Source organism: Gavia stellata, chromosome 17, assembly GCF_030936135.1.
Source record: "Gavia stellata isolate bGavSte3 chromosome 17, bGavSte3.hap2, whole genome shotgun sequence".
NCBI lineage: Eukaryota > Metazoa > Chordata > Aves > Gaviiformes > Gaviidae > Gavia > Gavia stellata.
The window spans coordinates 20,878,012-20,901,442 of record NC_082610.1 but is presented as its reverse complement, the minus strand read 5'-3'; the positions used below and the strand labels follow the sequence as shown (position 1 = coordinate 20,901,442).

The window sequence follows — 23,431 nt, the reverse complement described above, 5'->3', positions numbered from 1 at the left end:
GTGGGCTAAGAGTACTCGCTTTTCATCTGCTTTTGTATGCAGTTGTTTCAACTCCTCTTTCTCTATCCAAAGCAATAGGATCTCTTTTTTTTTGACACATATGTCCTGTGGATGTTGGGGCTGGGGCTGTTGCAGCTGGATGCCCGCAGTGAATGGGAAGTCTTTGCACACACTACCGGAGCTAGCTCCATAGACTCAGCTGTGCCAGTGCCATCCCATACCCTTCCAGGGCTGCCAGGCATAAAATCCAGGAGCCTAAAGATGCTTTAAACAATTAGAGGCAATGAGCCACCTGAAAAGCAGGGGTGGTTCTCTCTTTCAGAAGATGGTGCTAAGTTACATGGAGATTACAGGGCCAAGAACTGTGGAGAGAGGTGAGAAAGGAGGTAGAAGACCATCCTCCAGTGCTTTCCTTCCTCCCTCACCTGGTTTTCACTCCTTAGACCATCCAGGCTTCTGTGATTTTCCCTGAGAAGCCTTGGATCAGTCCCATTCTGTCTCTCCAGCCTTGGGAGCTCTGCTTGCTCTCTATCAAGCAGTCCAAATCCGGCCAGACGTCTTCCCAAGAGCATTCATTAGCTGACTCTAACCCACCTCGCTGGGATTATAGCTATCTTTGATCCTGCTGTAGTTAGGAGACATGGCTGCACGCCATGTAGCATGTCTAATTTAGATTTGCTTTGCATGCCGTGGCACGGAAGGGGGAATGGATCCCCTGGGAGCCCGCTGGGAAGAAAGCAGCAGCTCCCCACTGCCGTCAGGGATGAAGAAAACAGTCTTGTTTTCCATCTTTGTGGGCGGTACCACGGAGAAAAGTCTTTGGTGCTTTGTATTCTAATTATCTCTGAGTGCAGCCTCACTACTTGCTTTGCGGTTACTGCACATTAGAGATGAGCTGATGCGTCTAACCCAGCTACAAGGAGCTCAATTAGCTAAGCTACGCCTGGAAGCCACGGCAGGCAACGTTTCCTAGACAATTACAATGTGGCCTGGGGAGTACTTCTGCACCCAGAAGCAGAGGTGCTTTAATCATCTGCAAAGCATAATTAGGGTCTGAACTACGCATCGAGGCGAAGTGTGAAACAAGGCAAAAACAATAGGTACAGGGTGAAGAAGTAAGTTAGGGTGGGAAGTGCTGGCTTTGCAGGATACTTCGGGTCTGCGCGCTGTCCTGACGACACGTTGTGGTTCCTGGGATGTGATAATTGCCAGCGAGGGAGGAAACAGTGAGCAGCACCGGAGCATTTGCAGGAGTTGCTTGTAGGGTGCATGTGCAAACAAGAGCTGTGCCGGTGCTTTATTTCCCTCTGCAGGTATCACGGGCTGCTGCGTGCCGGCCTGACGGCAGGGCAGCCCGTCGTAGGACTTTTGTTGAGTGTCTCCTCTGGAACATCTTCAAGGGCTCGAGGAATTGCCACCAATTCACCTCTCCCACCGCATACCTGCCTTTAACTGCAAACAAGATAGGCCGTGACACAATATTGGCCGGTTAAAGTTTCCATCCCTCCAGCTACACGGTCCCGAATCCCGTGTGCCACCGATTTGCCCTCTAGCTCGGAAAGGCTTATCATCCGTGCAGGCATCTGACCCAGCGCGTCTCTTCCTCCTGCCCGGGGCTGCATGTCCTCCCGCGGTGGATGCGGCCGGCTTTAGCTGAGCGAGGCAAGAGTAACCTCACGTATTCATAAAGCTGTTGATTTGTAAGTCCTTGCCACCCTGGGAATGTGTTTGACTGGCCAGTGTGTACGGCGCGGGTGCCAGACGAGCGGGAGAAGCGAGGAAGGAGGGGGCGTGATGCCGTGCCCCAGGAGGAGAAATGCAAGATGTTTCGTTTGCAGCTGTGAGCGGGGGAATGGCTAAAACAGGTCAAAACTCTTCCTGCCTTATGGGGAGAGGGACTTTCCCCCTTTGGTTTTTGAGGGTTTTTTTGGTCAGTGTGTGTTTTCCCCGTCGGTAAAAGAGATGAAATGAAAAGGAGGTGCTGGGGAGGAAGGGGTGACTGAGGAACTGAGCACACAGAGAGGAATGTTGGAAATGATAATGAAAAATCATAATTTTCTGTGCAAAAGGGGAGTTCAGGCAAGAAGTAACTCCCTTTCAGACTATTTTAGTAGAGGACCAGGAGTGACTCAGATGGCAAGCACTGTTTTCCAAGAAAGGGGGGGGCACTGTGGTTAACTCCCAAACACAGCTGGCTTGATTTCCCCTTTCAGATTCAACCAGGGCACTGAATTTGCTGTCAGCATCTGTATTCCTTGGAGCTGGCGCCTGGGGCCTCGCTGTGCTGGAGCTCCTTCCCCAAAAGCCCGGGCAGCAAGAGAGCAGTCAGGGATGCCAGGGCAGCCGTGACGTGACCGTCTTCCAAAGCAAGTAGCAGGTTTAGTTGGGGTATAACCTGTTGGCAAGGGCAGTAACGTTTGCTTAACTGCTTCTGGCAACGTTAACTGGAACACTGTGACCTCTCCGCTCGAGATCGTAGGCTGCGATGAGTGACAAGTGAAGTTTCTTGCAGAATCCTAAACTACTAGCAGAAACCTGAAGTTTTAACACACTCTAAACCGCTGTTGCTGTTACCGAGATCTAAAATACAAACCTGCTCTCTCTGGATTTAAGCTCGCTGCTCTTTGATCTCAAGGGGCATGTTTTTTAAGCTTCTAGTATTTGCTTAAAACTGAAAGTCATACCTGGATTTCCCAGCCTCCTATTTTGGCTGCATAATTTTATCTTTAAGCGTCATTCAGGGCAAGAGGAAATGGCCTCAAGTTGCGCCAAGGGAGGTTTAGACTGGATATTAGGAAAAATGTCTTTACTGAGAGAGTGGTGAGACACTGGAATAAACTGCCGAGGGAGGTGGTGGAGTCACCATCCCTGGAGGTGTTCAAGGAATATGTGGCCATGGCACTGTGGGACATGGTTGAGTAGGGTTGGGTTGATGGTTGGACTTGATGATCTTACAGGTCTTTTCCAACCTTAGTGATTCTGTGATTCTGTGTGATTCTGTGATTATACTAGGTGAAACTCAACCCTTGCTAAAGTATTTGCAAATCACTAGTACAGTGGGTCCAACCATTTGCCCTGACTGAGAACCAGAACGTGATGGTGACATCCCAGGGGCTGCTGAGTGCTCCAGCCGGGAACTTGGTCGGAGCAAGGCTTTGATTGCCAGCCTAATATCAAGTCCACACAAAAGGTTTGTGACTCAGTTACTCCCTGCTCCTTTTAGCTTAAACCAGTGAAGATCCAGACGTCTAAAATGCAGCAGCAAATTCCCCTGTCTTTCAACTCTGCCAAGTTCATGGTTGTGACAAGGTTTGTCAGGGAAATGAGTTGGACCAACTAATAGATGAATAAAAACAGATGAGTTTTTAGGAATACAAATCCTTGCTTGAGTCTTGTTTATGAGCACAAGTGTCTCTTGCTACGGTGCCTTGCTCCTGGAGCCCAGGATTTATATCTGGTTTGTAAAGCCAAGCACAAGACTTCATGTTGTCCTAAAGCGCAGCACGTGGTCGGAGTGCACAGGTTCCATCCCATCCTGGGCTGGCCTGGCCTGAGATGCTCCGAGCTCGTTGAGATGGCAAAAATACGGGTTTTTTCTTGCCGAAGCTGGTAACTGGACAAGTGGCACGTGCTGCGGAGACCTTTCCAAACCCCGTTTGTGTTTTTGCAGGGACTATAAAACCACGCCGGGAACCAAGGCAGGCGCAGGGTTTAACCCCAGGCAGGAGCGAGGCTGAATGCCTGTGGTGGGGCCACGGTGGCAGACCCATCTCAGCGCTCCTCTGCCTGCAGCGGAGGAAGAAGAGGCATTTTCCAGGCATCACAGTGCCGGAGGCCAGCAGCACCGGTGCCCTGCCCTGCAGTGCGAGGGGAGAGTGCCACCCCCTGGGTAGCCAGCACGGGGGAGGCTGCGGGGACACATCCGGATGATGCGCGGGTGCTGGCTGCGGGCTAGTTTGGCCCAGGTTTGACTTTGGTTGCCGAAGTCCTCAGCCCGTCCTGCCGGCTAGATGGGGCTGAGGGAGGATTTGCCTGCAAACTATCTCACCTTCAACCTGCCTGAGCATGACCTGCTTTGGGAGCAGCCCAGGAGCCCCTCCGCTTCCCTCTCAGGCACCCTCTTCTATCCACCACACCAGGGACTCGCAGAAATCCACTTCTAATATTTGCTTAATTTTTTTTCGAGTGCTGTCTTTACACCCAGGCAGACGCCTGATTTTCGTGGCTCCCCCTACAAATGCTCTTGCCCTTCTTCAGCCCCATCTTCTCCCGCAGCTCGAAATGAGCCCGTGCATGCCAAGTGCAGGAGAGACCATGAATGTGAAAAGCCTATTTATGAGCTCCTCAGGATGGGTAGGTTTCTAAACACAAGAACTGCTTCTACCCTTGGCAGCGAAGACCAAATAGCTCTTGAAGCAAAAAGGAGTAGGTTTTTTAGCATCTTGGGCAGCCTGGAGAGACGTGCGTTGAGGAAAAACCAAATCCTCTCCTTCACACCTGCCTGAAGACACAAGTAAGCTACTTCTCAGGCACCATTTGAGATCTGTGAAGGCTACTGGAGAAACTACACTTAGGTCAAAGCTTTTCTTAAGTCAAAGAAAAGCCAGTTACAGCCTCTACGGGATGAACGTGGGAGCATCACAAGCCAAAGCCTGGAGGACACCTTTAACTTGGGTGCCCAGGCAGGATTTGCAAGTCAACGGAACACCAAGTGACTGCTCTAGGAAGAGAGGTGTTGGGGAATGGGATTTTTTTTGGCATTCCTCCTGCAAGGCCACCCCTTGCAGGCTCGTCGCCTAGATTTTTATAGCTACGTTCATTCTTTTGTGGTTTAGATGTGCAACAGCTGCATTTTTCCCTTGCAACAAGATTTATTAAAACTCGACTGGGCAGGAAAACGCAGGAGCACATCTTCTAGGCTTGCTGACCACCTAAGGCTTTGACTAAGATCATCTCCCAGCATGCTTCAGCTAGGAACTTAACAAAAGCAAACATGTAAAACAAGGTAGCAGTAGTATTGTAGTTAAGTGAGGATTGGTCTTAAAGGAGAAATATATAGATATATCATGTTTTTCTTTTTATAAGTAGAAAAATGAAGCATTTAATTATTTGCAAAGACTTTATTAAAGTTCCTGTAGAACTACTCTTGCCAGAGCAAACATATCAAACCATTTAATCATTTCCCGTACTAGCAGAAATGCACACAGCATCTTTTGTTCATACGAAAATCACTTTTTAAGGGACACCAATTTTGAAGTTCCGCAGCTGAACAGCGGCTCTTTTCTTTCTTCTCTAGTGCCTTGGCCACCACTGCTTTTCCAAGAACTCTTCTAGGGAAAGGCAGGGGAGAGCTCCATTTCAGATGATTAAAAAAACATTTGGGTTTTTTGGAGAGCGCCTTCCCCAGAGACCTGGCAAAAGCACCACCCAGTAATAATACAGTAGGTAGTTCTCCTCCTGCCTTTGGAAAGGAGCTCTCTGAAAGCCTAACTTAATGCGTTAGAAGGGATTATAGGATTAAAGAGCTCCTAAAGGGTAGAGACCCACTTCTAGAAGATGCCCAGTAATTATTCATTTCAAGGATAGTAATACTGCAGTGAAAATGTACAACTCTCTCACGAGCCTCGGAGTTAGTACATCCAGAGATGCACCGAGGGTTGATCAGCTCCCCGGACACCCGCTCAGGGAATCCACAAACGTTTTTTGGTACAAGAAAATTCTCTATTAAGTTAATTAGCTTTGTGTATGAAAAAGTTCAGATTAAGAAGAGGACCTTGCTTTGACATTGCTCTGCAGGCAGTCACCACTCATGAAATGATCTTCACTTCAGGCTTGGACTCTTCCAGGGCTCTCAGTTCATCATCCACATCAGAACTCCAGAAAATGTCGTACAAACTACACCCAAACGAAAAGGCAAGCTGGTTTAGTGAGCAACCCCCCGTTAAGGAAAGAGAAAGACGCACAAATGGCCGGTATGGGAAGATCGTGTAACAGGACGGGCCCCGTCTAGGTTGGAGAGTCTGTCCCAACAGCCAGAAACACACCTTACATCAGACCCCCTTACTCCTTCCCCAGCACCCCCTTCTCCTTGTTCTTGGGCCCTACGGACCAAAGCAGATCAAGGCACTGCGGTCACATCACTTGGAAGGGACAAGGAGTGTTTTGCAACATGCAGATGGCATCTAACCCCCACCACCACCCCCGGTCACCAGTTGCCCTCAGGTGCAATTCCCAGAGAGCCGGTACTCGCGGCCCCCTCCCCGCAGCCCCCCAGCTCGCTGGAACCCACCGCCTGCCAGGGGGAACGCAAGCAGGACCACAAACATCTCTCACATTAACTGCTGCACATTGCAGCTGGGATTCCTCAAGGCTTCACAGATCTTCCTGACGCCTTCGTCTTCCAGAGAGTTGTAGCTCAGGTCCAGCTCGGTAAGGCACTGCTTGGTAGCCATGAGGGTGGCGAGGGTCGCACAGCACGCTGCCGTGAGATCACAGTTACCCAGCCTGCGGGGAGAGGACGGAGGGGAGGGAGAGGTCAGTGCAGCGAGCGATGGCTCCAGGGACCAGCCCACCAGCCCACACTCAGGCAGCAGGCGTGGACATCCCCAGCACGGACCAGAGACCCCCCTTAGGCTGGCATCTCCGAGACATCAGCAGGGGTTGGTCCGTGGTCTTCCCACAGAGACAGCCGTCCTCATGGTGACTGCTGAACACCTAAAAGTCCTCCCTAAAGCTTAAGAGTGTGTACCTCCAGGTGGAGAAGGAACCCTAAGAAGATATTCCCAACTTCAACATCATGCATAACCTTCTCTTTGGTTTAAACTGATCATAAATCATCTCTAAAGTTTATTACTTGAGACTTGCAACCACCTCTCTAAAAAGGGCAACTGAGGCCTCTCAGCTGAGAGCCAAGTAGCTTTAACTGGTCAGCAAACATCTCCTTCTGGGCAGAGACTTCGAGTCTTACCGATGCCTTCCACAACTCATCTGCTCAACTCACTCACTCTGAGACTCGGGCACCGGAGCACAGCTCTGGCTTCTGTCAAACGGCGTGGAGGGGACAAGGACAGTGCCCCGAGCATCACGCAGGCCACAGCCACACCAGTCCAGAGCTCAGTGCCTGCCTGGGAAGGGAACAGGCAGATGGGGAAGGCGAGTCCCACCCCAGGGCTGGAGCTGATGCTCCATCTGGTCTCCTGCTCTTACTGGACCAGCGCTTGTGCCGGCACCCATAGAGACTACAGAAAGCAGGAGGCAACTGGTGAATTCAGACAGGCTTCGCCCTGCGACTGGCAGGCACGGGAATTAACGTCCCAGACCTGGACCAGCAGTTCCTCCATCTCGGTGTCCCACCTGAGAGGGGCCCTGGGGGCAAGTTCAGAGAAGGGCACGGGAAGCTCTACAGTGAGCTGCTCGCAGAACAAAGCGAGATCCCTCCAGCCTCCCCACGCTTTGCTTTAGATCTTGAAGGTACGCTGCACCGTGAACTTTCAGTTCTGCACCTGGGAGAGCGCCTGTGGACGGCTATGAATGCACCGACGCGTGGGTGACAGCCTGTACTTGCAAGAGACCATGCATGACACGATAGATGGAAGCACTTGTGGCTTCCATTTACTTGCTAGTGGACTATTTAAACATCAGTTTGTGGTGTGAATTGTTTCACGTGAGCAAAATACCATGTTACCATCTATTGCTATCTTTCTCTGCACGCCGTTCTTGGAAGGGTAACACAGCAAGAGAGAAGACGGCTTCTGAGGGTGCGCCTTACCATAGGGACTGGATGTTGCAGTTGGGGTGCAGCAGCCCTTCACACATGAGTTCAACACCTGCGTCTCCCAACTTGTTCTCGCCCATGTGCAGTACTTTCAAGTGCTTGTTCACGCCGAGAGCGGAGCTGACAGCCTTGCAGCAAGCAGTCGTGAGCCCACACTCCCTAATCCTGCAAGACAAAAGTGACATGAGAGCTAGATGGGGAATCTAGAGAGTATCAGGCACCATTCACTTCTTCACATTTGCTTCACAGGAGCCCGGACAGTAGGAACAGAGGAACCAAAGCCTTCCCGCAATCACTGTACTCCCCTCAACCCCCCGTTTGCTCGATCCTTTCTAAGCAGCGCCTCTCCCACTCTTCATATTTGGGATGTCTGTCTCAGAGCGTGCACCTAGGAAAGGCACCGGCCCATAAAGCACAGGAACAATCAGAGACGAAGCGTGCTGCTGTCGCAGTCACTCTCAGCTCCGCCGTGCCCTCCTGAGGCACCTCACCGACCCCAGGCCACCGGGGCAGGGGAGGAACCCAGCTGGGGGCAGGAGCTGAACTTGCAACATAGGAAAGTTCAAGCGCTGTTTGTTCACGCTCTATGTGAAAGAACAATTTTCCTCTCCCTGCCACGTAATACCAGACCATCCCAGCCTAAAAGGTAACGCTGTCAGCAGAGAGGATGCTGAGAACGGTTTATGTCATTAGATCCTTCTTTTGGCTCATCAAGGAGAAAGCTCGGATCCAGTGAAGAACCCGAGATATTGGATCACAGCACTCATTTTGCTATTACATGAGGCCTTTCAAACTTCCAAAGTCTCTTAGCTGCCATTTGTTGCACGATAAAATACATTAGGCAGAAGCTCTGCAAGTGATGCTTGGCATCCTATTGCTTACAGCAGGATGACGATGGGGCAGATCTTCAAAGTGCCTATGAGTTTAGAAATACAAATCCCTTTAGCTCTGCAAGTCTAAATCCTTTAGGTAACAACTGGCACGAGTTGTTCGTGGAACCGTCGCAACTGAGGATCTACCTGGTGGGCATTACTTCACCTACACCTTTTTTCCATGAGGTCTCCAAAGAAGGCAGTGGGTATGTGAAACTTGACAGCAGCTCACCATAGCTCCTGGAGTTTCGATTTGGGATCCTTGAGCGCCTGACACAGCATTTCCATCCCCGAGTCTCTCAGGTTATTGTCTATCAGACTGATCTCTGTGAGGGTCTCTTTTGTACTGATGAGTCTGGAGAGATCTTCACAGCTAGCACTTGTGAGATCACAGTCCCATAGCCTGCAGGGAAGAACAAAATATTATCTTCCCCTGAGAATGACTTAGATTAGAAAAAAATTGAGTCCTATTTTAGTATTCTGAATTTCGGGTTACATCATCTCATTTTCTTCTATCCGTTACAAAACCCATTCGTGCATCATACCACACCGTTTTCTCCTTACTTTCCACCCGCTGCACCAAAAGCTCTGTTTGTAACACCAAAAAGAAACAGGAACATGCAATTCTAGTAGACAGAGAACTCAACAGGAAGGCAAGACAACACCGACACAAATTCACCCTCTCCCCAGGATTTGATCCAAGCGATTTCAGCGTGGTCCTGCTCGTTGGCGGTGTCCTCCGGCCAGTTTTGAGAAGTTACTAATTCGCAGCAGAGACATTCGTGTTTCACTAGGGGATGTTACTGAGAAACTGTCCGCTTAGGAGCAAACCAGCAGCACAAGGTAGATAGCTCAGAGGCTGCAAGAGGGATTTAAGTAACTTCTGCCTACCCTTACCATAGCTTCTGGATTTTACAGTTAGGATGCATCAGTCCTTGGCACAGCAGAGCCAGACCGGAGTCCCCGATCTTGTTATCCCCCACGGAGAGGTCTATCAGTGATGGCTTGTTACTGAGAACAGCGCTAATCTCCCGACAGCTATCGCTGGTTATGCCGCAGTTCTCCAGGCTGCGGAAAAAAGCACAGTTGGAATTGCTGCTCCAGACCCGCCGTGTTAGATGCACCCCAACACCCCCAGTTCAGACCGAGAAGGGGCTATGGGCTGGTTCCTTGCCGCAAACCAGAGCAGCTCGGCTGGGCATTGCTAGACCCTGCAAGGCTCAGAGGTGATACGGGTATCCTAGACGGGCTCTGGGTGAAGTAACACGCGGCTCCTGCACCCCACGAGGCTGCAGGGCACTTTTACTCTGACCCAGCCATTCACATCCATTAACGCAAGGATCGTTTTTGCCAGACTGTCCTTTTTAAAGAGGAACTTTTGGCTATATCACACAGTGAGTCCCTGGCAGCCAACCCCCGCTGAAGCACCGGTGCAAGATAAAATGAATTGTGCTTCTCCCCTAAACCCCTTCAGGGGCTTTACCCCAGATACGAGGCCAAATCCAGCATCTCTGTTTTGAAGCAAAAAAGGGGATCTGAATAAATATACTCAGCTGGCTGGTAAGTCAGGGGTAAGAACTGGAGCCGCTGCGGACGATTGCTCCTCTGCTTTCAGATACTGGCGAGCAGTCACCCCTTGTAAGTGCAGGTTTAACCCAGGGTACATCCTCACACTGTACCAACAGGCGTAAGAGTGAGCTCAGAATCACATGTTAAAAAAAAAAAAGTCAAAAAAACCCCCAAAACTGAAAGCCCCAGACATTTGCTTGTACTTTCCAGTTACAAAAATCTGAGCCAGCAGAAAAATTTGGCTTAAGTTTCAAGCGTTTCATCGTACCATCTTAGAGATGGCACAACTAGCAGCAGGACTAGTTGCAGTTAGAGACGACCAGCTCTTCCTTACTGTAGTAACTCTAGGTTGCAGCTTGCCTCCACCAGTCCCCGGCACAGCTGTTTCACAGCTGTATCTCCCAGCGTGTTGTTACTCAGGCTGAGCTCCTTCAGGGTGGGCTTGTTTTGCAGAGCGGCATTGAGAGCTTCCACAATATCAGCTGTGAGTTCGCAATACTCCAGCCTGCGAGAAGAAAAGAAGTCCAGGGGAAAAACAACCGTCTTCGCCACGTCCCGCTACCTGCAAGACATCAGCTGGGCAAAGCGTGTGTTAGCCAGGGCAGAAAACATGCCAGCACGAGTTGAGGCCAGGCAATGCATGAAAACAGAGGTAACCATAAGAGTTCTTAACAGCATCTCCCTGCTCATTTCAGGAAGCGTTAATTCTTCAACTAGACCCCAGGGGACCCTAGCGAGACTACTTACGCACCCCATTTTTACACTAGTCCTCCGTTAAACCAACGCACAGGCTGCCCTGGAACACACGGCTGAGTTTTGCATTGCAACACATCCCGCAGCCTCGCCACCGAGCCTTCCCGGGAGGAGCTGGGGGCTGCGAATAGACCCAAGTCCCGCTCAGCCATAAAACAAGGACCAAATGCAGCAGAATCAGACTTTCCCTGGGCGTCTGAGAGGTGCTGCATTAACAGCTACCGCTGCTAGGAGGGCTAAACAAAGCCTATGGTAAGAGCTGGGTGTCTATTCCAAAACCACAAGACCCACCAGAATGAATAAGCATAACACAATTTCAGCTAAAGCAGGAAGAAATCCACATCTGGCAACAAAACTCCTGCATGTCCGAAGGGAGGGACAAGCATGACCTGTCTGATGACCCAAAAAGCCCAGTGACTACTTACTGCAGCTTCTGCAGCTTACAGTTGGGGTTCATCATCCCTTGACACAGCACCTTCACTCCAGCAGTTCCCAGTTTGTTATCACCTACGTGCAGCTCTGTCAGGGACGGCTGCGCGCTGAGGACGGAGCGGAGAGTCTCGCAGCTGGCGCTTGTCAGATTGCAGTTTTGCAGCCTGAAAGAGAGAGGCAACGGGGGTGAGGGAAATGCACCCCCAGAATTAGGGAGGCTCTTCTCAGAGAGGCGCATCTGCTGAGGTTGAAGCTTGGAAAGGACACCGTGGCACTGACAGCGCGTGACCCCATAGAAAGCGGTATGTCCAGGTTAGTACTGCTGTTTTACAGGTGTGCCAAAGCATTTTATCAGCTAGTGTTATACCTGTAGCACGAACAACAGGACCCATGCTTCCTTCAGTGTAATCGCTCGTATAGCGCCTCTAAGCAGAAGAAGGATCCACCCTACATTAAGTAGCACCGCAACTGCTTTATAGAAGCATTCTAATCATCATGAGGCTTATCCCAGAGATAAAGCAGCGGCATCTTACGATTTCTTGCCCGCTCGGGAAATGCGATCCAGAGTAGCTAAAAGTAAAAATCTCATCCAACGTGGCTTAAATCCCTGGATATCGTTTTCAAGTTTGACGGTGTATCACAAGAAGGATCTATGAAGCTGATCCTTCAGCACTCGGGCTGGGAGAAGTAGCATAGGAACCGTGCTGGTATTGCTGTGGGGTGTTTAGAGTTACCAGACAAGACTTTCTGGCAACGGAGAGGTGCTGTGCGTGGTGGTACTAAGTTTGACTTGGGTTTGGTTGCTCTTTTATTCCCTAAGGCACCTTACCAGAACCCCAAAAACGGACAATTACATTTCTACAGAACTGAAACAGCCTAATCCAGGCTGTTACTTGAGCATCTGGAGAAACCTGAAGCTTAGGACAAACTCCTTGAAAAATTACTTGTGTTAGTCTTCCAGTACAGAGTATCACAGTTATTTCTTGAAGGCCCATCAGAGAGTTGCAGTTTGATTAGCTGCACTTTCCCCTCCCATTTGTCAGCCAGTCCTCATTGCAGTGGGCACAGGGACATTGAAGCAGGCATATCTGATCTAAAAGGCGAATGATTTTTCCCAGGTGGTGTCATGAAGATCCTAGACCCACCTCAGGAGCTGGAGGGCTCCAGTACCCTGCAGAAGAGATGCTGGACGGAGAAGGTAGCATCTCTTTGAGGGTCACCGAGGAGCGGGGGCAGCAGCCACTGGCTTTGACTAAAGCTCCTGCACCACGGTTGCTGAGGGAAGCCCACTAACGCTATGACGTGGTGCCGATGCCTCTGCAAAACGCGCCGTCTTCAACCAAGCTGGCCCTGCCCAACTGAGAAGACAAGGCTTGGGGCAGAGCCAGCCTGGTAGAGCGCAGAAAGACTGACGGCTCTTGAAACGCCAAGGGTCATCAGAACACCCTTCTGCTCGGCTCCTAGAGAAAGGAGCGAGCAAACTGGACCCGATGCTAAACACTGTGCTCACAAGTGGCACAAGAGCCCACTGAAAAATGCATTTGTGAAAATGTCAGGTCGGTGCTAACGGCAGAGTGGGGCCCTCTGTGGTCATCCTTTTGTTTAAACCGGCCTAAAGAGATCATCCAGCTGCCTAGGCCGGGGGAAGATCTGCTACCTCTTCTAAAGAAAGTCTCCAGAAAGCCTTCACTTGGCTGGGAACACCCTACCTGGGCTTCCCTCGGTGCTGGAAGACAAAGGAAGACAGACTGATGATCTGGAGTCTTCCAATAAATATACCACTTAGATAAAAACTTCTGGGGTTTTCCAGCCATCTGACCTAGGTAATTGCCGAGATGCACCGGCACGGCTCTTACTACCGTCAGATACCAGTTTGCCTCCTGACTTCACCTGCAGCAGACTGCAAGCACGTGAGAGCAACACAATCAAAGGGGCTTTACCATAACTTCTGTAGGCTACAGCTTGGCATCAGCAACCCTTTACACAGGCACTCGATGCCCGCATCTCCCAGTTCGTTGTTGTTCAGCTTCAGCTCTGTGAGGGACGGATTCATATTGATGATGGAGGAGAGATCCTCACAGTTACTGCTGGAGAGATTGCAGTCGTCCAGCCTGAAAGAGAAGGAGAGAAGGAGCACTTTAGTCCTCAGGGTTGCTCCGTCCTCTCTGGCTGGAGCATTCCCCGCGAAAGCAAAGTGGGCGGTTTACTCTTCTGCAGTCCCTGGGACGCCTCCGTAAGTACGTGTGCGGGCCCATGCGTGGCCCAAACCAAGACGTGCTTTCTCTGCAGGGCTGTGGTCCAGGAGGGGCTGGACGTCAGTCCCCCAAGCCACGGACCTCCTCCGTGCCGCGCCGAAGAGGACGCACGACTCAAGTCATCGCCTCTTGGCTAGGCTTCAGCCGGAGGACGCACCTTCATTTAAGCATCGACAGCGACAAACTACCCGGCGTCTGAAGCGGCGTCTAACCAGAGGCTGGCTTACAGGCTGTCAGACTGGTTCTGCACCGAGACCAGCCCCGCTGGGTCTGCAGCCAGCCCCAGAGACACCCATCGGCACTTTGGTCTCGTGTAGGCGAGTCACGCCGGCCTGCATCGTCTCTCTCCGTAGACAAACGGCGAGTTTGCAGTGTGGCGGTGGCTTCTCCCACTGGACATCGGCATTTTTCTAGCTGTGGCTAAATTGATGGGGGGAATTGAATTGGAAGGAGAGCAAAGGAAAGGATCGGGAGGGACAGGCAGGAGGTTGTACAGGGAGACAGAAAAGACGTGGGGCAAAGGGAAGGCGTCATGAAGAACCAGACAGCCCCACGCACGGCTGCAGCCAGGACTGCCAAAAGTTGCCTGGTCATTTCTCCTTAGACAACACTATGAAAACCGAGGCTCTAGTAGGGTTCTCCTTCCCTCCCTCTGGCAAGGAGACTTTGCTCCCAATGGGATCGTGTTCAACACCAATTATCACAGAATCACAACGGTTGGAAAAGACCTGTAAGATCATCAAGCCCAACCATCAACCCAACCCCACCATGCCCACTCAACCATGTCCCGCAGTGCCACGTCCACACGTTCCTTGAACACCTCCAGGGATGGTGACTCCACCACCTCCCTGGGCAGCCTCTTCCAGTGCTTCACCACTCTCTCCGTAAAGAAATTTTCCCTAATATCCAGCCTAAACCTCCCCTGGCGCAACTTGAGGCCATTTCCTCTTGTCCTATCACTTGTCCCTTGGGAGAAGAGACCAACACCCACCTCCCCACAACCCCCTTTCAGGTAGTTGGAGAGAGCGATAAGGTCTCCCCTCACTCCTCTTATCAATCCCTGCCGCAGCCGCTCTCATCCACTGTGTCTTGAGCAGCCCAGCCTCTGCCCAGGAGACAACCACCCCACTGCCTTCTGCCACCCAAGGCAGACCTTGGGAAGTCAAGGTCAGGCCCGTGAAGCTTGCCGGCAAAAAGCTCCCTTGCAAAACAAAAGCAAGTCACCTTCAACCTTCCTGACCTCCTCCAAGCCATCGCTGGCTTGATGAGGCTCATCCTCTCCAGCCAAAGCAAGACGATGCCTGCCCATGGGGTGTGAATTCCCAACGCAAAGAGGGGGAAGAGCACAGCAGCAACTCTTCCGAACCCGGTCCTACAGCTTACGACACTCCAGGAGATGGTTCCCTCACTCTGGTGTGCTCAAGACACAAGGCAGGTGCTTTTGAAGGCCAAGTGAAGAATTAAAAGTTGATAGCATGTGGCTTGTGCGTGACTATTAAGTAATGGTTACTTCAGAGAATCATTAAGGTTGGAAAAGACCTGTAAGATCATCAAGTCCAACCATCTGACCTACAGCCCAGACAGCGTGCAACCTAATGAACCCAGAGAGACGTCTTCCCTCTCTTGAGGGAGAAAAAGAAAGCCAGAATTACCAAAACAGTGGTCAAACGTTTAGATAACCACATGACCTAGCTGAGTTCTACGGCACGCCATAGATCGAGGGCAGCGTTATTTCATACCAAAGGATGAGCATCTGTAGTTGAAAAAACTTTGCAAGAGAATGGGGGTTTTTTTCCCCCCTTTTAAATTAACTTTTTGGATAAAAATAGGTAGAATCATTCCTGTTACCGGGCAATTTCTAAGTCACAGGTCAATGGTTCTGCAGCTGAAAAACACAGGAGAGAAACGCAACGGTTCTTACTCAGAAGAGATGATACGCAACTCGTTACTACCTGATGGTTTTGCAGGATTTCATTGTGGACAGAAGTTCAGCCCATCTAGACGGGCTCATCTCCTCACACTGGATGTCGAGCTCCATTTTGATGGTTGAGATAAGATCTGGAAATGAAAAAAAAATTTTAAAAAATCAAACTTTTTTTTTTTTCATTGACTGAGAACCGACATTCCTCTTCAACCCCCCCCCCCGCAGCTCTCAGCCACGAGCCACACCGTGCGAAGAGGACAGGTTGTGGTTTTCCAACGCCAGCCTGCTGCAAGCACCAGTACGAACCAGCAGCGTTGGAGTGGTTTTGCCTGGGACTCGGCAACGCCCTCCTCCGAGAGGCAAAAAGCACGCGGATCCCGGAGAGATACGGCAACAACTTGTGCGAGAGTAAGACGTTCCCCTTCCCGCTCCAACGGAGCTGAACCAGAAGGAGTTTTTAGAGGTACTGGTGCTACTCCCTCACTACCGAGCGTTACCAGTGGGACCTCGAGCTATACTTAAAATTAGGGTGGTTTTGAGAGAATGAGGGTGAACGAGGAAGATAAGCATGAGAACTACCCGGGCTTAGGTTAAAAATCCTGCTGACCCCGTGTCTGTACGCGAGAGGTGGAACCTAGGCGGAGGGGAGAAGCGTTCCTCCACGATTCGATATCCGAGCTTTGAAAGGTCCCCCCGGTTGGGCAAATCCAAGTACAGAGGAGCTGGTAAGCAATTTTTTTTTTTTGTTCCGCAGTCAAACTGCATTTCTTGCACGGCCATAAAACACGGCAGCTTGCAGAGCAGCCCCGAACACGCCCGAAAATAGGCCAAGGCCAACAGCGGAGCTCTAGGCTGAGACTAAAAGGGACGGTATTAACGGCGCTGCTCCAGCCGGGGACAAGACGCAGTCTTGGTGTCTTGGGTTTGCTAAGGTGACTCAGGCTACAGCGTATTTGTAAGAAAAAAAAAAATAATCCCCTGAGCTATCACATTGGAATGCGGAGAGGAAAAAAAAAAAAACTCAGCAGTTCATGGCTGGCCTCCCCCATCCCGGTCACCTCCAGAAAATCAAGGGTACCCCAAAATAGGCTTTTCACAGAGGCGAGCTCGGTGTGAGAGCACGCATCAGGTCCTTTCCGCGACAAATCTCCCGTCCGGGACAAATCCCCCGTCCGCGTGGGGAGAGGATGGGCCCCAGAGGAGGGAAGTGCCGGGATGAAGGGAACCAGGGCACGGAGCGCAGCGGTAGCAGAGCTGGGGCACAGGATGGGTCTCGCCCCTTCCAAAGCCAAGGGGAAGCGCTGCCGGAGGGCGCGGGCCACGTCCTCGGGTGGGGGTTCGCACCGAACCCCCATGGGCCACGACATCGGGGGGGTCACACCCCAGACCCCACGGGCCATGTCCTGGGGGGGGGTCACACCCCAGACCCCACGGGCCACGACATCGGGGGGGGGGGTCACACCCCAGACCCCACGGGCCACGACATCGGGGGGGGGGTCACACCCCAGACCCCACGGGCCACAACCTCGGGGGGGTCACACCCCAGACCCCACGGGCCACGTCCTCGCGGGGGGTCACACCCCAGACCCCACGGGCCACGTCCTGGGGGGGGGGTCACACCCCAGACCGCGCAGGCCACGACCTCGGGGGGGTCACACCCCAGACCCCACGGGCCACAACCTCGGGGGGGGTCACACCCCAGACCCCACGGGCCACAACCTCGGGGGGGGGTCACACCCCAGACCCCACGGGCCACGTCCTGGGGGGGGGGGGTCACACCCCAGACCCCACGGGCCACGACCTGGGGGGGGGGGTCACACCGCAGACCCCACGGGCCATGTCCTCGGGGGGGGGGTCACACCCCAGACCCCACGGGCCACGTCCTGGGGGGGGGGGGTCACACCCCAGACCCCACGGGCCACGTCCTCGGGGGGGGTCACACCCCAGACCCCACGGGCCACGTCCTGGGGGGGTCACACCCCAGACCCCACGGGCCACGACCTGGGGGGGGGTCACACCCCAGACCCCACGGGCCACGTCCTCGGGGGGGGGGGTCACACCCCAGACCCCACGGGCCATGTCCTGGGGGGGGGGGGGGTCACACCCCAGACCCCACGGGCCACGACCTGGGGGGGGGTCACACCGCAGACCCCACGGGCCATGTCCTCGGGGGGGGGGTCACACCCCAGACCCCACGGGCCACGTCCTGGGGGGGGGGGGGTCACACCCCAGACCCCACGGGCCACGTCCTCGGGGGGGGTCACACCCCAGACCCCACGGGCCACGTCCTGGGGGGGTCACACCCCAGACCCCACGGGCCACGACCTGGGGGGGGGTCACACCCCAGACCCCACGGGCCACGTCCTCGGGGGGGGGGTCACACCCCAGACCCCACGGGCCATGTCCTGGGGGGGGGGGGGGTCACACCCCAGACCCCACGGGCCACGACCTGGGGGGGGGTCACACCGCAGACCCCACGGGCCATGTCCTCGGGGGGGGGGTCACACCCCAGACCCCACGGGCCACATCCTGAGGGGGGGGGGTCACACCCCAGACCCCACGGGCCACGTCCTCGGGGGGGGTCACACCCCAGACCCCACGGGCCACGTCCTGGGGGGGTCACACCCCAGACCCCACGGGCCACGACCTGGGGGGGGGTCACACCCCAGACCCCACGGGCCACGACCTGGGGGGGGGGGTCACACCCCAGACCCCACGGGACACGTCTTGGGGGGGGGGTCACACCCCAGACCCCACGGGCCACGACCTGGGGGGGGTCACACCCCAGACCCCACGGGCCACGTCCTGGGGGGGGGGGTCACACCCCAGACCCCACGGGCCACAACCTCGGGGGGGGGGGGGGTGTCACACCCCAGACCCCACGGGCCACAACCTCGGGGGGGGGGGGGGTGTGTCACACCCCAGACCCCACAGGCCACGTCCTGGGGGGGGGGAGTCACACCCCAGACTGCGCAGGCCACGACCTCGGGGGGGTCACACCCCAGACCCCACAGGCCACGTCCTCGGGGGGGTCACACCCCAGACCCCACGGGCCACGTCCTCGGGGGGGGGGTCACACCCCAGACCGCGCAGGCCACGACCTCGGGGGGGTCACACCCCAGACCCCACGGGCCACAACCTCGGGGGGGGGTCACACCCCAGACCCCACGGGCCACGTCCTGGGGGGGGGGGGGGGGTCACACCCCAGACCCCACGGGCCACGACCTGGGGGGGGGGGGGTCACACCCCAGACCCCACGGGACACGTCTTGGGGGGGGGGTCACACCCCAGACCCCACGGGCCACGACCTGGGGGGGGTCACACCCCAGACCCCACGGGCCACGTCCTGGGGGGGGGGTCACACCCCAGACCGCGCAGGCCACGACCTCGGGGGGGTCACACCCCAGACCCCACGGGCCACAACCTCGGGGGGGGGTCACACCCCAGACCCCACGGGCCACGTCCTGGGGGGGGGGGGGTCACACCCCACGGGCCACAACCTCGGGGGGGTCACACCCCAGACCCCATGGGCCACGACCTCGGGGGGGTCACACCCAGACCCCACGCGGGAAGGGGCCCGCCCGCCGCGATGCTGTAACCCCGCGCGCAGCCGAAGCCGCGGACGGCGGCGAGAACCGCGCAAAGGCCGTTACGCGGCTCCGCGGGGACCCCCCCGAGATCGCTCCCTGCATTTTCCCCCCGGTTTCCCTCCCTCAGACCAAAAAAAGGGGGGTTCCCCCCCCACCCCCGGCTCTGGGCCTCCCTACAAGCTGCGGGACCATCCCGCTTCGGGGTACCGCCGCTCCGAGCACCGCCTCGGTCCCACCCCCGCGGGCACCCCCGCCACCGCTGCGGGCGGCTGTCCCCTTCGCTCACAAGGCTCCTTCCTCCTCCTCCTCCTCCTCCTCCTCCCCCCCGTTCCTTGCACCGCAGTTGACGCTTAACGCCTGAACTCCCCCCGGTTCCCCCCCCCCGCCCCCGGGCCCCACCGCTCCTACCGCCGCTCCGCCTGCCCGCGCCTGCGCAGCCGCCGCCGCCCGCCCCGCCCCGCGGAGCCGAGGGGGCGGAGCCGAGGGGGCGGAGCCGAGAGGGTGGAGCCGAGGGGGTGGAGCCGAGGGGGGTGGAGCCGAGGGGGTGGAACCGAGGGGGTGGAGCCGAGGGGGTGGAGCCGAGGGGGGTGGAGCCGAGAGGGTGGAGCCGAGGGGGTGGAGCCGAGGGGGGTGGAGCCGAGGGGGTGGAACCGAGGGGGTGGAGCCGAGGGGGTCGGAGTCGAGGGGGTGGAACCGAGGGGGCGGAGCCGAGGGGGGCGGAGCCGAGGGGGCGGAGCCGAGGGGGTCGGAGTCGAGGGGGTGGAACCGAGGGGGCGGAGCCGAGGGGGGCGGAGTCGAGGGGGTGGAACCGAGGGGGCGGAGCCGAGGGGGGCGGAGCCGAGGGGGTGGAACCGAGGGGGTGGAACCGAGGGGGCGGAGCCGAGGGGGGCGGAGCCGAGGGGGGCGGAGCCGAGGGGGGCGGAGCGCGATCTGCCCCTTCTTCCCTCTTCCTCCCCCTTTTTTCCCTTTCTTCCCCCTTTTCTTCTTTCGCTCCCGTCTTCTTCCGCTTTTCCCTCCCTCTGCCCTCTCCCTCCCTTTTCTCCTGCCCTCTCTGCCACTTCTCCCCCTTTCCCCTCTCTTTCCCCATTCTTACCCTTCCCTTTCTTCCTTTTTTCCTTGACTTCTCCCTGCTTCCTTCTCCCCCCACCTTTTTCCTCCCTTCTTTTCTCCTTTCCTCCCTTTTCTCTTTTTCCTCCCTTCTTTACCCCTTTCCTCTCTTTTCCCTCTCTTTTTCCTTCCTTCTTTTCCCTTTTCCTCTCTTTTCCCTCTCTTTTTCCTCCCTTCTTTCCCCCTCCCCTCTTCTTCATCTGTTTCCTCCATATCCTCTTCCTTCCCTCTTTTTCCTTGTGTTAACCTCACTTCCCTCTTTTTCCTCTCTTTTCCCCTTTTCTCCTTCCCCTTTCGTCTCTGTTTCCTGGGCTCTCCCTGCTTCCCTCTTTTTCCTCCTTTCTTTTCTCCCTTCTCCTCTCTTTTTCTTGCCTTCCTCCCCTCTTTCTCCCTTCTTTCCCTCTTTTTCCTGTGCTCTCCCCACTTCCCTTTTCTCTCCCTTTCCTCCTTCTCCCTTCTTTCCCCCTTCCCTCTTTTGTTCCTTTTCCACCCTCCTCTTTCCCTATTCCTTCCCTCTTTTTCATCTTCTCCCCCACTTCCCTCTTTTCCTCCTCTTTTCTCTCCCTTTTCCTTCCCCCCCCCACCCCGTTGCCCCTTTTTCCCGTCCACCCCTCTCTCCCCGCAGAGCGGGAGCACTGGGATACACGGGAAACAAGAAGGGAGAGGGGGAAATCCCCGTAGCGAGGGGCTGCGCGAGGGGTGGGAGGATCGAACGGTAAATGGGAAGGTGTCCCACCCAGGCTGGGAGGGCAACCCCTGCCCCGTGCTGGGACCCGGAGCGCGATGGGGATGCATGCAGGTGACCCACGGGAGAGAAAACACGGCAGGGGGCTCGGCCCGGGGAGACAGGACCCCCGCTTTGTACTGCGCCGGGGAGGTCGGAACTGGGAACTGTTTGAACTGGGAACGACGACAAAAATACCCGTTCCTCAGTGGTCTCCCTGACTTCCAGCTTGCCAGAGGGCTGCGTACGGGGGCCGGCTTGGAGGGCCTGGGGTGTCCCCCCTCTCCATCCCTTTCACCACCCCTATCCGTGACGCACCTTCTCTCATATTCTGTCTCCCTCATTAGCGCAACACGTTGACGAGCAGACGAGCTGCACCTCGCCGGCACAAAGGCCTCTCCTCTAAGCTGTTTGAAACGAAGCCGAGGGAGCAATGAGGATGGGCCCGTCGGAGTTTGGCTGCTGCAATGACCGTCGCCCTCCCCGGGCTTCCCCCGTGCCGCTGCACCCACCCGACCCCAGCGACCGGCAGCTTGCCCGCACATCCGTCCCGCGGCGGGAGCGAGGGTGCCAGCGCCCGGCCGCGGCTGGAAGGCATTCGTCATCGCTCGGCTCGCTTCCTCCTCCGGCTGCCGGCTACTCCCCATCTCCCTATTGTTTCCCAGTACTTTTAGCCCCAGTAAAAGCTCATTCAGACTTTCACAAGACAAAGCAAAGACAGGTTTTGAAGTGGCGAGGGCTGTCTAGGCGACATACTGAGTCGCTTCCCTTCATCCCCCCAAAATCTTAGCTTCTCCCCCAGTTTCTTCTTCCTACAAACCCCCCGTCCCCCCTGGCTCACGCAACAGTTCCATCAAGCACAACCAGCCGTTCCTACAAAGCAGCCTCTGCGATGTACGGCTTTAAAATCGTTACGTGCTCCTCCCCGGTAGAGCAGAAGGGAAAGTTTAGGGAGTTTAAGAGCCCGGTTTTGCTGCTGATACGTACCTCGCTCTTCTCGGCGCTGTGCGGGGAGCGAGGAGGGCAGAGCTGACGCCTTCCTGCTGCCGTTACTACGCAACCTCTGCTGTTGTACACATGGTGCCTGCTAGAGGGAGGAAGGCAGTTTTGGGTTGTGATGGCTTTTTTCCTCCCCGGGCGGCTCTTCAGGGGCTCGCGGAGCCGTACTCTGTACACGATCGTACCGGGCTTAGTGACGACGTAACCATCCTACAAAACCCGACGATGCCAGAGGCAGCTTTAACTTCGTACCCCTGATCACGTAGCCGCTCGTCAGGGTTTAGCCCAGAGCAAGGGAGTAGCTGCCATTGAAGGATCCATCCGAAAATGAGGCCACCTCAGCGTTAAAGTGTGGATAGGGATACCGGAGTTTGCAAATAGTTTCTCCATTCCTCAGGCAAGCCCTGTCCCGCCTGGATGGGGAATGATGCTGAGCATGGCGCTTCCTCCCTGCCACCTCACCCGGGGGTTAACCCCGCCGCAGGCGCTGCGCCGTGGGCAGCCCCCTGCTCCGGCACGTGCTGGATGCTCACACAGCCTGGAAGGGTCCCCCGGGAACAGCCCTGGTCGTGCCTCCCTAAAATCGCCTCTCGGCAGCGAGCAGGACCCCCGCTCCTATACCTCCTCCTCCCAAACTCCCGCTGGCTCTTCCCCTCCCCGAGGATTACACCCCCATCGCTCAAGCTGCATCGCACGCTAATTGCAGGTTGAAGTAACCCGCTTTCTTCCCCCACCCTCAACGGCGTGGAGATGAATTAATGTTTCAATAGATTGCGAATGAACCGGAGGCAGAAGGCCAGCTCCGTTTTTCCCTCCCACGGCTGCTGACAGCCGGCAGAGGAGACGGCGGCGCAGGCTGGGAAGCACAGCCTTTGCCGCACCCCCCGGGGCAGCTCTAGAGGTTTTTCCCCCCAGTTGCCTTTATTATCCTTCTTCTGGAGAAGATGGGCACCGACCACCAGAAGAGCTCAAAGAGCTAAATCCCACCTTCCTTAGAGCCCAGAAGAGAGCTGGATGCCGGAGGGTGCACCTCTTCCCCATTCCTCCCGGAAAAGACAGGGTCATCCACACAGAGGGCTTGCTAGAACAGTCCTTGTGCCCCTGGGTCTGACCTGGAACCCGCTGAACCCCAGCCACCAGCTTGGGGATGGCACGAGCTTCTGGCTTCGGTGCTTGCCGGGATGCTCCCTGGCAGGCGGCCGGGTGGGGTGCTGCGGCCGGTGAAGGATGTCTCTGCCCTTCTTGCTTAGCGTGATGCTCTCAGAGGAAGACCACTGGTGTTAGGAAGTAAGTGAACGTTGGCGAGAGGTGGCATCATCCCCCGGTCCACCAGGTAATTTGAAATCAGATGCCCGTCATTCAGCATGACAGCAAAGGCGGCGTTTCTTTCCGGCCACCGGCTCGCTGCTCTGGGTTCCTGCTCCGTTACCAA

General features: G+C 55.5%; 1 protein-coding gene across 1 annotated transcript; it reads right to left on the bottom strand.

Moving 5' to 3' along the window:
• Positions 1–5,111: 5,111 nt before the first annotated feature.
• Positions 5,112–22,023, bottom strand: RNH1 (ribonuclease/angiogenin inhibitor 1). The gene is made up of 10 exons (XM_059825925.1): positions 21,988–22,023; positions 15,608–15,713; positions 13,341–13,511; positions 11,394–11,564; positions 10,550–10,720; positions 9,544–9,714; positions 8,879–9,049; positions 7,769–7,939; positions 6,334–6,504; positions 5,112–5,895 (listed from the first exon to the last, which is right to left on the bottom strand). The coding sequence occupies exons 2-10, from the start codon at positions 15,691–15,693 to the stop codon at positions 5,808–5,810; spliced, it is 1,371 nt and encodes a 456-aa protein (XP_059681908.1). The 5' UTR covers positions 15,694–15,713; positions 21,988–22,023; the 3' UTR covers positions 5,112–5,807.
• Positions 22,024–23,431: the final 1,408 nt, after the last annotated feature.

Excerpts from the sequence above, each read along its gene's own strand:
- RNH1 (XM_059825925.1), bottom strand. The coding sequence starts at position 15,693 with ATGGAGCTCGACATCCAGTGTGAGGAGATGAGCCCGTCTAGATGGGCT. Across the intron at positions 11,565-13,340 it reads TGTAGCCTACAGAAGTTATG|GCTGCAAAACTGCAATCTGA; the intron begins GTAAAGCCCCTT and ends TCTCTCTTTCAG. Across the intron at positions 6,505-7,768 it reads TGCAACATCCAGTCCCTATG|GCTGGGTAACTGTGATCTCA; the intron begins GTAAGGCGCACC and ends CTCTCCCCGCAG.